We start from the raw sequence: 14,573 nt of genomic DNA, 5'->3' as shown, positions 1-14,573 counted from the left end.
TTATTAATAGTAGAGATATATATAATACATGCAAAAGATGCTTTATTTATTGAAACAATACCTTTAAATAGCGATCTGTATGTCCATTGGATAACCATAAATTAGTGCAGTGTGCTCACTGTTTGATGTCTATTTTGTTAACTTATTTTCTATTAATAATTGTAAGAGTCATGTTTTTGTCTTTCTTGTTTCAGCACGACAGGTCAGTGCCTGAAATGCATTTATAATACTGCTGGATGGAAGTGTGACAGGTGTTTACCCGGATACTACGGTGATGCTCTGGCATTACCGAAAGGGGGATGCAAACGTAAGTCCCGTTTTGGATGATCAAGATTAATATGTTTGCATTGATTTTTTAGCTTGTTCAGCCTTCACTATCACATTAAATGGGTACTTTTCTTTTTTCAAAGGATGCACTTGCTATTTACCTGGAACAATTGAGCCGGAACGAGGAGCCAATCCATGTGAATCAACTGGTGGTCAATGTCGGTGTAAAGCTAATGTGATGGGTCGTCGGTGTGATCAGTGTAGAAAAGGTTACTGGAATATTGATAGTGGTCAAGGATGTTCTGCTTGTGATTGTAATAGGGTTGGTTCTGTCAATCAAACATGTGATATTCGATCTGGTCAGTGCCATTGTAGATCAGGGGTTGTTGGGCGACATTGTGATTCGTGTGCTCCTTATCATTATGGATTTTCCGAAGAAGGCTGTAAAGGTAGTTATAATTTCTCTAAAATAGCATCTTAGAAGTTAGATTATAGCTAAATAAATAAATAATAAGAATGACTTTTAATATTTTAACTAAAATTTTTATATATACGTATTTTGCTCAAAAAGCATTCATTGTTAAAAAATGAAATATTTATATCAGAAACATTTTTAAAAATTTCGATCATCTATTTTACATCATTGCTTTATCCAATGATTCAGAAGACATCGCCGTTCTCTTACTGTAATATCCTAAGTCATTTCTTATTTTTCTTCTTAGTATTTATTTTTCTTCCTAATTATGATTATTAAATATTTTTCAAATTCTTTGTTCTCTATTTTTTTATGTAAATGAGTATAAGAAATAATATAGGAAGCTTCCATTGTAAGAAAATGACAAAAAAATGTTTATTATGCTTTTTTTAAATTTCACTTTTTCAAAAAAGTTCTTTTATTTGTGGATCTTTATAGTTAATGAATCTGTTGTTTAACCTCAGTTTGAATGAATCTTTATTCAAATTATGATTGTTCCAATATTTTAAAAATACTGCTATATATTGTTATTAAAATTCAAAACTAAAGAGCTCCCCACACTTTTTAAGAAACCTAATGCAGAATGAATGCTCATTTGCTTTTCGCTCTTTCTTTTTTGTACTTGCAAACTCAAAATGACTTAAATAAAATAAATTGGTTAAAACATTTTATTTTCAAAGAAGATACTAAGAATTAAAGTTAAACAAACTGTACTGCATTAAAATTTGTTTCTGAAATCTGTTGAATAACTTTTTGTCTGAAATTAAAAACGTCTGCGTTTTTTAAAATTTATTCATTCTGCCATATCTTGTAATGAAATCGATTTTACAGCTTGCGAATGTGATCCTGCTGGTTCAACATCCTTACAGTGTGACACTGCTGGTCAGTGTCAGTGCAGACCCAACAGAGAAGGACGCAAGTGTCATATTTGCAGGGACAATAAGTTCAGCAGAGGCACTGTGTGTAAAGGTGAGGTCGTTTTTAAGATTATGAATCTATACCAGAGGTTCTGAATCTTTGATACAGTTTTAACACAACATTTTCTATCTATGTCAAATTGTATTTCTTTTAACATTTTGTTTTAATACTTATTATTAGCATATTTTAATAGGTTTTCCATTTTTCCCCTAAATTGGTATCTGTGATGATGCTAGAATGTGAACCCCATTGACAATGCGAAACTATTCCGGGAAGACTACTCCCGCTGGTTATATAAAAATGGGATGATTATCGAGCTATGTCTGATGTGTGGTATATTAGGTTTAAAATAATGTTGAATCATTTCTCATTTTCTGACAAATTTTTTTTTCCAGACTGTCCTCCGTGCTATTCTCTTCTTGAAGAGGCCATTGACCGGTATAAGGACAAACTGACGGAATTGGCGCAATTAATGGAAGAACTGAAAAATCATCCTGAAAGTGTAGAGGATTTTAATTTTCAGCGGAAGCTCAGAGAGACGGATCGGAAAATAACTCATTTGTTAGATGAAGCCAAGAGAGCTGCAAGTAAGTTTTTACTACTATTATAGAATTTGAGCACGGCAAAAACCAAAATGTGTTGTAATAGAAATGAAATCTTCAGACAAAATATATTTATGAAAATCTTTTGATTGTGAGGGGGTGGTCAAAAATACTTTTTAAAAGAAAATCTGGCATTTTTACTTTCTCATATACGAAATGTGTAGAGAAATGACTGCAATCGTCAAAAAATTCCAACTCAAGAATCTCCCGAGTTCGAAAAACGCTTTTTGGAAAATATCTGTTTGTCTGCCACAAAGATGACTCACAACAGTTTTGAGTGTGACGAATGAAATTTGGTATACGGCCTTTACACCCAATGTGTAGATTTCTCTTAAAGTTTGAATAAAATCCGTTCCGTAGAAGTTTGTCTGCCCGGCTGTTCGAATATAACTTAACACAATAACTACAAAACGGAAAGAGGTAGATGAATAAAATTCGGTTCACAGATTGACCATCTGCAATGTGCAATGCAACCTGTCCTATTTTGAGCCAAATCCAACAAAAAGTTTATCGTCTGTCCGTCAGTGCTTTCAAACGCATGTAAACACAGTGACTTAAATATTTCAATTTTTTTATGTGATTTTAGGAATATAAATGCCATGTTGCATAACATTTTCCTTTTAATCAGTTAGGAAAAACGCGTTAAAACCCAAATTCTCTTTTCGGATATTTTTAAATGCACACCACAGATTCATCACAGAAGCACTTGCCGAGAATCATATGACAGTATCAATAAAAATGCTCAAATGTTAGCTTAATATTTCGTAACTATTGTACGCCAATGCCAAAGATTCTCTGGGAGTATGCAAGAAAGTTTTGGGAAGACACTCCCGCTTGTTATTTTTCATTTTGTTTTTAAATATAGAGCTGATTTTTTTTTTAACTTCATGAATTTGTTTCCATTATTTATGGAAAAACAAATGACTTGTTAAAGCATTTTAATTTTTTCGTAAAATATGTATCACATTTTTCTATCATTTTTTTTAATGTAAGAATTTTTGCTTGTAAGTTAAAAAGCAAATTTCGTTAAATGTTCGGAACGTTCAAAGAGGTCTTTACTAAACCAAAGAAGTAAGAGGCGATGACTATTGTGAATACTGCTATTATTTTTTATGAAAAAGACTTGAAAAATGAATTTAAAACATGCCATTTTTCTATCGTCCATTTCATTACAGTTTTGCCAATCTTATGATGATAGATATTCTGGAATGTTTTATTTCTTAGCTTTATGTCTGAAAATTAATAAATGGAGTGAATGAGTGCAGAAGGGAATTCACTCTTTCCATCTGAGGAATGACAAATATTATTTGTGGTTGCACATATAAAAATCAAATGCAAAATTTTTGGGCATGCTGTATTCTACATCACTGTCGATATTTTCAGATATGTTATATCTATTTAAATGAATTGATAGCTTGTTAATATTAAGAAATGTTGAAAAAAATCACGGATCTTTATTGTTAATCTTAATAAAGTTGAATTCATTTTTTGGTATTGATAATTTTTTTCCTTTTCATTTCAAGCACCAAAAAGGCATATTTTACAATAGAAGACGTTGTGCAAATACAGAAATAAATTTTAAAATTTGAAGAATGTTCATTAAAAAATTGTTTAACTCTTTCCAATAAAAACTATACATTATTATAAAACAAAAAGAAAGTCTTATGCATAGAACATACGTAATTTACTTATGCGTATTTGTATAAAGATGCCTCATTTTTTCCCCACTAAAACGTGTTTAAAAGTATTTAATTTTTGCAGTAGTTTCTCACTATATACTCTGTGTAATGAAAACATTCTGTCTCTTATTTTTTGAATGAAGATTTTGAAAAAATATATTGTCATCTGCTACAATCCAATTAAATTATGAGTTTGAATATTACGTCTTCTATATAAAATTTCTTGCACAAACAAGCAAAATAATGCAACACAAGAGCTTGCTTTTTTTCACCCCCTGCAGTTGCAGATGGGAGTTTAATCAGTCAATTGAATGAACTCCGCAAGAGAATCAAAGAAATCGGAAAAACTGCCGGAAAAGTCCGTGAGCGACTGGACGAAGGCGAAGAGTATCGCAGGTATGGCCTTGACAATATCACGATGGCGGAGAATGTGATACAACAGGCAAAAGATGCCGCTGCAGCGGCGCGAAAGTATCTGGACACACAAGGAAGAGATGCTTATTTGTCGGCTCTGGACAGAAAGGACAGACTTGGGCAGCAGTCGAACAGGCTGTCGCAGATTGCTCGGGAAGCCCGTCAGTTGGCTGATCAGTAAGTGCATTATTTATAATCTTGTTTGCTTTCTATCTTCAGCTTACGAGGTAGATTAAATCTGAATGAAGCTCTTAACCAATTAAGTGATCCATGTTCTATCAAGTGAAGATCATATTTGGCTTCATCTGTCGACTGCTCGGGGACCGCGGCGGTCTGGCGGTAAGGTCTCGGCTTCGGAACCGGAGGGTTTCAGGTTCGTGACCCGATTCCACCGAAGAACCGTCGTGTAAGCGGATCTGTTTCACGTTAAATCCGTTCGGGCCAAACGTCCTCCCGCTGGTGTAGTGTGGAGAGGGGGTGACAGATTAGGTGCCGTCCTCGTCATCTGACCGCGGTTCGAAATAGGTCCCTCCCAAAATAGCCCTAGTGTTGCTTTAAAACGGAACGTTGATACAACTAAACTGTTGACTGCTCATTCTACTAGATTTCATTTGCGTATCAAAGAATACGAGAAGGGGATGATCAGAGTAACTACAAAGGAAATGGAATTTATGATGTTTTTTGTACAAAAACTGAGAAAGAAAAAAATATCCATTAATACGCATTAAATTTATTAATTATAAATTTGATTGCACCTTCCGAGATAGAGCGTTTCAAAATATTTGGGGGAAAAAGTGATACCTTATAGTGTGCACATAAAGCTCCGGTATCTAAAATTATCTGAACGTAGAATCAATCGATTAGCGTATTTAAAAACTAGCATTTAATATCTTAAACCAGGCAGACACTTTTTCATGTGAGAAATTTCTAATTTCATTAAAATTTTGAAGTTGATTTTTTATTTTCGTATACCATTTAGCCCCAGAGTTCTAACTTTTAACTTTCTTTATAATTTTCAAAAATAATGAAATATTTTTAAAAAATCATTTGTACCTTCATAAATTTAATTTTTCAATTTTAGTCTTATAAAATAGAGGTGATTTCACTGATTACAGTAATGTATAATTTGTATAGGTTTGAAAAATAGAAAGTTTATAAGTCATGTTTTAACAATGAATCTAATAAGAGCTACTATGATAGAAAGATAGAGTTTTTTTTTTCTTTCTTTTTTCTGGAAACATGTTTCTTCAAATTTCGAACAGCATATTCCATTCATTACAAATATATTCATTCAGCAATATTTACAAACACTGTACATCTGTTAAACCTATTTTCATTACTTCCTCGTACACGAAGTATACAAAAAGAAAGTATTGTCATCGTCATAAAACTCGAACTCGAGATGTTGACAAATCTCCATGTTTTGAATCGAACTCCCTGAGTTCGAGAAACATATTTTTGGAAAATCTCCGTCTGTCTGTCTGTGACAAAGATAACTCCAAAACGCTTAAGCTAGACAGATGAAATTTGGTATACGGTCTTTATACGAAATTTGCATATTTATATCAAATTTGAGCAAACTTTTTTCAGGAGAAGTTTGTCTGTTCACCTGTTCCAACATAAGATAGCACGATCATTATAAAAGAAACAATTTAGAGGGATAAAACTCGGTATACAGGTTTATAATCTATATCTGAGCCAAAACCAACAAGCAGTTGGCCGTCTGTCGGTCTGCACTTTCAGAGACATGTAAATGCGATAATTCTGAAAATGTAATGGTTTAAATATGTCAAATGCGTGTGTGAATTTTTGACTATTAATGTCATTCTGTGTCAATTCTAATCGATCGGGAAAAACGCATCTAAAATATAAATTAAATGTGTGGATATTATTAACTGCATGCCATGGATTCATCGCCAAATATATCTCTAAGGATCACACGATGGATTCATTAAAAATGTTAAATTGACTCCAGAGCTTTCATAAATGTTATGCAGAGCGTTCTCTGCTTTACCCAAGATCCGGGATTTTTTTTGCGGGGAACGAAGGATAATACCGTGATTAGGAAAGAAATGATACGAGAGTGTTTTGGGGAGGCTGGGTTTCTTCTGCTCAAAAGTATTCATCTTTAGAGGTTATCATTCAAAATACATATAAAATATGTTTTAGATTTTCAAGTTGTACAACATTCATCCTTTTTTAAACATTTCTTATAAAATAAGTTTATTGTCATTATTAAACCTATGCTTATATATTGTATTATTTTGGAGTGATTTTACTCAGAACCGATTTGAACTGGAAAATGATCGCACCACAACATATATTCGATTTGCCCTAAAAAAAAAAACCCACTACTTTAAGAAACAAATTTTTTTTTCTACTGTTTTGGAATCACAAAAATCGCTTTTATTTACTACTGAAATGTTGAGAATTTTCATTGTCGAGAACATCGCAGTTCCTTTAAAAGCAAATAGTTTTTAATCTGCATCCTATCTGTTTATATTTCTTATCACAGGGGTGTTTGTGCTCCGGGGAAACCCCGGAATTCCGGGGATTTTGAACTTCGATACCCGGAAATTCCGGGGATCGTCGTTCAAAAGGAAGTAGGAATAATAATGAATTATTTATTTTGATCTGGGTAATTTTGTTTGCTTTGAAAGCAGAAACCGCAAGGTCAGTGTGTGTGGTGAAAACTTTTCCTTTCTTTCTCCAAAGGCAGTGATAATGCGTGAAAAGGGCGAAAAAACTTCTTTTTTGTTCTTTCCTTATTGCGAGTTATGACTCATTCCCCCGGTTCTCGGACATTCTCTTCTGGATTCTTTTCGGCAAGTAGGCGCGGCAGAAAAAAAAGGGAGAGACGTCGTTCGACCAGATGTGCGATCACGTGACCTGGGTTCAAAGGTCTTAATTTTGCAAAATTACTGGTTATTAATTTTGCAAAAAAAAGTAATTCATTGAACTTTTATAATTAATAGGTCATTCAATACTTCATAATCGTAATTTTTCATTTCTCCCCCCCCCCCTTCTCGAAACTCCAAAATGTCGGTAGTAAGTCCGTAAAAGTTTCAGGGGATTTTTTGGGGTCCCACAAACACCCCTGTTATCATATTGCAGTTTCTTTAAGAAATTGCCATAAATTGCCAACTCATCCTGACTAATATTTGTCTGTATTACAAGAAACATTATTATTATGTGTCATTTCCTTTTCCTTTGTTAATAGTTTTTTTTAGCTGACCAATGATATTTTATCCTGAGTAATAACTCATCCTAATAATCAAAAAACAGCTTTTCGAAAAATTATTTATAACCTATTAAAAAGTATTTTTACCCTTTCGACGTTCCTTTTTTTTTTTTTTTTTTTGTATATTATGAAATACGAATTGTGTCCTTCAGCAGATTTCTCAAAATATTATAATATATTGAGTTCAGTTAAACGACAGGAATATACATTATGTTTGGACAGAAGGCATATTAAATTTTTATATCAATTTTTTTACAATTCAGTCAGATTTCATTTTAGGAATCGAAAAGAGAATAATTAAATATGAAAAGTACGTGAAGTAGAAACTAGAAAGGGGAATTTCTAACAAACACTCTTCTATGTATTAAATAAAATAATACAAAATTAAATAAAATATTACAAAATTGCAGCATTCGATGAATTTTATCTTTCCTGAATTTATGAAAGATATCTTTGCCTTTATTTCATGCTTATCTATGCATGCTAGCTAGTTGAGATTAATTCATACTAAAATGCAAATACGTTTCAAAGTTTAGGCCAAATTCCTCAACAGGGAAATTAAGTTTCAGAACAATTTTAATTTCTTAGTTTGGGGATAGTTCATTGGAAATTTTCAATTACTTCAGCTTAGGCCTAGTATAACTATCATAGGTTTCCCTGTGATAGTTGTACTAGGTGTATTTTAAAAGCTGGTCGCAAAATGAAATATTTCCCAAAGATAATAAAATGATGCTTTTAATTTTAAAAAAAAATGGTTGATAATTGGATTACTGGCAATTTTGTATGAATTGAATACCCATACGATGTATTTTGGTCGTCTCTATTCCTGAAAATAGTGATGCCATAAGTTTAGATGATTGTAACTTTTGTCTATGCATTTCATAAAGTAAAAAAAAAAAAAAATATTAAAATGGGAAGAAGAAACAGGAAATCTGATGATTTAAAGTACTTTTAGTTAAAGGAACCTCACTTTTACTAAAATATATTAAGTCAATTTTTTCCTTTAGTATTTTTATTTTAATAGCTTTGGAAAATCTAAAACACAAGCCCGTGCACTGTTTTCTCAACACACAAATTTATATACATGATTTTGTAAATTGTCAGGGACCATAGTTTAATAAAACCCAGTTAGAGAATGGACTCTAAACAGAGGAATCCCTTCTATTGCAAAAACAAAAGACTGAACTTCAAACCTATTTTTTAACGGTTGTATGACAGATGCGTATAACCATTTGCGTACAGCTCATAAAAAAGCCAATAAATCACGCGTAGCTCTTTGAAAAAAGGGGGTAGGGAGTAATTAGTCTAGGTTTGCTAAAACATATGTTATCTGTTGGCAAGAGTATTTGGCGAGAAAATGTATTGGTATTTTAACTAAATTTTGATGCTTAAACACAGGGAAAAAACTTTTGTCTCTATGTGTATATGCTGGCTCTGTACACACCTTGCCGTCTGCCTATCAAATTAGGCAAATATATATTTTGGACGGTAGGAAAGTGATTTTTTGAATTTTTAATTAGAATTTTAATTTATCAAAAAATAAGAGAATTATTTGATAACTTTCTAAAAATTTACAGTAAAAAATAGTTTTTACTTCCAAATCATATAAATTCTCTACATTATTCATTCAAAATCAAAGTATGCTAAATATAGTTCTCATGAAATGAAAATCAATAAACTTTAAAAAAATATCCGAAATAGAAATTCCATTCCAAAAAAAAAAAAAAAAATACACCTGAACTTAACTATTACCATCACAAACGATTCCCATTGTTTTAAAATAAGTGGAGCATTTAAATGTGCATTTCAGCTAATTAATAGCACATAAATCAATAAGAGAATTTAACAGTGATAAATTTACTACTATTTGAAATTAAATTTGTTCAAAGCTTTTGAATTTCTGGAACTCAAATAAATAATTCAAATACACATGAAATAAATAATTTAAGAAACCTGATATAATAAAAATACATCTTATCTTATATTTAAAAATCTAGTATTCTCTTTTATGTGAAAACTTTATCTTTTCGTACATAAATATAAACGGAAGATCTTGACTATAAAACATACATGCTATCTAAGATCTGTATTCTTTTTACAGAATAAAATTAAGCAAAGACTGATAAACCAATAAAATTAATGAATTTTTTTAAAATTTTAAGATAATTTACGTAAGACATAATATTTTTTGTATTAATATTTTTAAATGCACTGAATTGCATATTTTTTTCTTCCAAATATACGTGTGTTAAATTTAGTATCTCTACGTCCAATGGTCGATATTTTAAATAGAATGATAGACGCATATATATACATTCACTTTCATTCTTGGAAGAAAATCTTATTTTGTTAATTAAAACTTTTAGATTAAAGTCTGAATATTCCACACTTTAATTTTTGAATAATTTTAAACGAAAAATTTGGAGATATCTGTGAAATTTAAAATATATGCTTCCGTGTTAAAAGCCAATTTTTTCCACACACCCCCCCCCCCCATCCTTTGTGTGTGTGTGTGTGTGCGTATGTTATTAGGTAATTTTTTATTTAAGTTCCTAAAACAGTCCTTATTTTATTTTATGAATTGAAAATAAAACTCAGGATATTTTAATGGAACATTACAAATGGAAATGGAATAATAATACGTAAGAAAGCATTTTTCACAATTTTTAAACTTATCCCGCATTTACTATTTATTTGATTTTTATAATATTGCAGTGTATTGAATACTATGATCTAAGAAATCATTTAAATTATTTTTTTGTACATAGTAGCATTAAAGAATTAATGCTCTGTGAAATATTCCTTCAAATCCAATACAAACTCACCAAACTTTTAGCCTAAATTGAGAAAAAAAATTATAACTGTTACATAAGTATTATAATGCAGTTTTTTTTATTTAGTAATATACTAATAGGAAATTATTCATTTTATTTTAATTACAAGATTGCAAATTTCTATAATGGAAATACTATAATGGAATACTGAAGATTTAATCAAAGTTTCATGTATTATGAATGAAAGTAAATTACTGAAATAGAAGTGAATGTTCACTTATATAGTTATGAAGAAATAAAACATCTCTTTAAAAACTTCTTTAATGTTACAGCAAGAGTTTCTTCTGCAATGCAGTAAAAGAAGTCTGACTTTATTTTTTTAAATAAAGAAACTAATGTTCTAAATTCATTTGCTCTTAAAATCTTATATGGATCTCGACTGGACTTCTGAAAACTATGGGCTCATTGTGAGATAACCACTTTTTCCATAGCAAAATATCTGCAAATTGTGCATTGTTTTCACGAAAAAAATCGCTTAAGAACGTCCGAATCAATGGTAAAATCGAAAGATGCCCTTGAAGCCATTTCTATTAAATATAATTAAATTCCCAAGAGATTTGAATCTACTATACAGGAGCTGTTATGTCAACAGTCCAAAAAAATTATTTAAATAATTCTAATCTGTGGGGGGGGGGAGGGGACAAGATTTTTAAATAGGTAAAGTTGGCGTCAAGGAACCCCTCAGCTCTTGATAATTTTTAATAGTTGTAGAAAGGTAAATAGTTTTATACTTTCATTTAATGACAGTGGGCCGTGCAGTCAAATTTATTCAAGTTATAATCAAAATTATAAATTAATTTTAGGACTTTACTCTAGTAATATTTCTAATTACCATTTACTCGTTATGCTATTTTATAATTCTAAAAAATTTGAAGCTTTACAGTTTAAAGAAATATATTCCCTCCTTTTACAATATTGTTTAGAAAGTTTTCTTTTGTTTTCGATATTTTGCTTAAAATTAATTTTACGTCTTGACAGAGCACTTTTTTTATTTGTACAATATTGAAATGGACTTTTTAGAAAGGGACTTGCGACTTCAGTTTTCAAAATTTACTACTTAAAATTGGTGAATAAAAATTAAATTAAAATCAATAAAAAATTTGGAGGGAAAAAGGGGCTTTGAGATTTGCATTATCTCAGGGCCCCAGGAAGGTTTAAAACGGCCATGAATTCTTTTGAAATTAGAAATAATTACATTGTTTAAAATATGGAAAAAAACGCATAGCTAATAAGTAAACATTTCAATAAAGGTGTAGATGTATATTGTTGAAGAGTATTTTACCAGAACTTCATTCAACATTATTTTTAATGACTTATTGTACATATAAGAACGATCTTTAATGAAATTAAAGTTTCTGAAGAACATATACTACATATATTAATGTAAAAATCCTTTTTCTTAATTTTGTTTTATATTTAACAGTAGATTTCGATTATAGTTTAATGAATAGTGCAACTAGAAGAAAATTAAATTTGAATTCAGCTAATATTTCCTACAAATTTTCGCAGGTACAGATGATCAGTTAGCAAAATATTAATATACTTCTGATTTAGTAAGCTGCTTATTTTACGCACCTTATACTTAAAATATTTCATACATAAAGTGCAAAGTCGTATAATGAACAAATAATTTATCTTTATCAGAGCACAGATTTTTGAAAAAAATGTAACAACATTTAAATTAAATCTACGATGATAAACAGAAAAGTTTAAATTTGAATGGCGTTCTACTCTGGAAACTGATTTTTTAAAAACAAATACAAATCCCTCCTTACAAATCCTACCAATTCCACTAACCTCATTTAATTGTACTTTAAATTTAAGGAACAATTTTTAATTGCCTATATTTAAATAACGAACTTATTGAATTAAATAAACGAATCAAGAAGAAATAAATCAAAAATTAATGAAACGCAAACTCTTTCGTTTAATGCAAAACGTTATATTTATGTAAAGTAATGCATTTGTATCTGAAATCTAGAAAAAATGATTATTATTTCGAAGTGGGTACATTATTTATATGAGCAGAAATATCTTTCCCCAATGTTTTTATCTTACATTTTTAAATATATACATTGAAAAGCAATCCATCTTTCATAAAAAGCAAGTAGAAATTACTCCTATAGTATTAAAACGCATGAAATTATATTAATGAACGTATCGTTAAGTATTCGAAATTGTGTCAAACATCAGGCTAACTCTCGCCAAATATGACACTTTTAGATAACGTTTAAGATGTTGTAACCTCTTCTAGAACTGAACCTTCTCAGTAACACAACCGCATTGTAAACGAGACAACTAATTGACAGTTTTATGATTCGTACGCAAATGGTTGTACGCATCTGTCCCACTACCTTTTTTAACTCATAATCAGCGTTTATGTTTAAAAATATATATATATCAGCTGGATATAATATATATATATATATATATATATATATATCAGAAAAATATACATATCAGTTGTCTTTCATTGAAATTTTCCTCAATTGCAGGCAAGAAGAAGATGCAGAAGTGAGCGATGCTGTCTCAAATCAGGCGTTAAATACATCAACTGAAGCTTATCGTTTAGCGAGAGAAACTCTGGAGTCACAAGAGAGAATGAGTCATGAAGTAGCTGATCTCGGACGACGGTAGGTGTTGCTTGGAGAGGAATTACACTTTCGTAATTAGGGTGAGGCCCTGGCTGCCATTACCGAGGGGAGGGGGGTAAATTAGTTGCATTGAAAAATATTTCTTTTATTCTTATTCACTAGAACTAAATATGAAGTTTTAAAAATTGAAAATTTAAATTTTTAATGTATTTGGCTATCACGAAAATTCCCACGTTCAAATCACTATTTAATTTCCATGCGCTAATTTCGTTTACTGACATTCACAATCCAGTCATGAACTTTTGCTAAATATTTTTTATTAATAATAAGCAGAAGCAGATGTCCACCGTTATCTAAATGAATCATGGAGATGTTGTTATTATCGTGTGACAAGTAAAAAAAGAATAAGAAAAAAAAAAGGGGGTGAGAGGGGGACAATTAGATTGGGCCGAAAACATGTAGAATAGTCATGGCCACATCTTCAGCTTTATAAGAACAAAGAATATTCCTGGTGCAGTCAATGTCTATTTTGAAGAGAGCTGAAATAATAGAACAAAAGTCACAAGAGAGAATGAGTCATATTATATGAGAGAATGAGTCTAAAAATATGCTCCGGATCCAGCTGCTCTTCTAGACAGTGTCTGCATCCTTCATAGATTCTGGAACCATCAGGCTTGATCCTCATGCTCCTCAGGTACCCTGTCACAACCCCGATAGATATCGGGGGTTGTGACCCTGAGTCTTGCAGTTGTGGTCTCTTATAATTTAGATTTGTCACGGAGAATTTCTTTCGGTTGTTACAGAGCCTCTGTCTTGACACGGTATTAGCATCCAGAGCAGTAGTAGATAGAAAGTGGGATCCACTGCTCTTGCCTACTTGGCAAGAGTGTCGGCCTGCTCGTTTCCCTCAATGCCCACGTGAGCTGGGACCCATTGCAAGGTGCACAACTTCATCATTGCCACGAGTGAGAATAGAACCGCATTAATATTCTGGGAAAGCCCCGTTTTCCAATCATGAATAGTCTCTAAAGCGGATTTGTAATCGGAGAAGATCACGTTCCCATCTGAAGGAATCTGCGTTTCCTGCCCAAGGTTCATGGTCAGAGCTTCTTTGATAGCGATGGGTTCACTTGTAAAGTTAGAGGCAATCATGCCCGCTGAGACTTTATGTTTGGAAATTGTTTTGTCTGAAAAAACAAAAAACATCCTCCTCTGTCACATGCTGTGTCAGAAGAACCGTTTGTGTAGGTGGTGACAAGATTCGGCTGTGCAAGCTTGAGGATTGCCACCATATCCTTTCTTTTAATAGTTTCTTTCAATTCTGTTTTTGTACATGGTTCTGGGAGATCCAAGTTAATCTTAACAGATGAGGGTGGTTTGACAGCAAAGCATGTTTCTTATGTCAACACAGGTGTGGTCTAAGTTGATGTCTTTCATGATATCCTTATCGTATTGAAGTGTTGAAGATGTTTTAAGTCTATTCTTTGTGATAGTGTTTGATTATGAACGATTCAATGTGGAATGGAGCTTAATATATATAACTGGAATC

General features: G+C 31.5%; 1 protein-coding gene across 1 annotated transcript in view; it reads left to right on the top strand.

Moving 5' to 3' along the window:
• Window positions 1–14,573, top strand: part of LOC129963002 (laminin subunit gamma-1-like) — a 97,375-nt gene that overhangs the window by 63,711 nt on the left and 19,091 nt on the right. Inside the window, exons 15-20 of the mRNA XM_056077005.1 lie at window positions 195–307; window positions 411–716; window positions 1,574–1,711; window positions 2,056–2,247; window positions 4,223–4,532; window positions 12,926–13,063. Of these exons, the coding sequence (XP_055932980.1) occupies window positions 195–307; window positions 411–716; window positions 1,574–1,711; window positions 2,056–2,247; window positions 4,223–4,532; window positions 12,926–13,063 (1,197 nt within the window). The remainder of the gene's footprint in view (window positions 1–194; window positions 308–410; window positions 717–1,573; window positions 1,712–2,055; window positions 2,248–4,222; window positions 4,533–12,925; window positions 13,064–14,573) is intronic.

This window comes from Argiope bruennichi, chromosome 3 (assembly GCF_947563725.1).
Source record: "Argiope bruennichi chromosome 3, qqArgBrue1.1, whole genome shotgun sequence".
NCBI classification, from domain to species: domain Eukaryota; kingdom Metazoa; phylum Arthropoda; class Arachnida; order Araneae; family Araneidae; genus Argiope; species Argiope bruennichi.
This window is presented reverse-complemented; position numbering and strand designations above follow the sequence as displayed.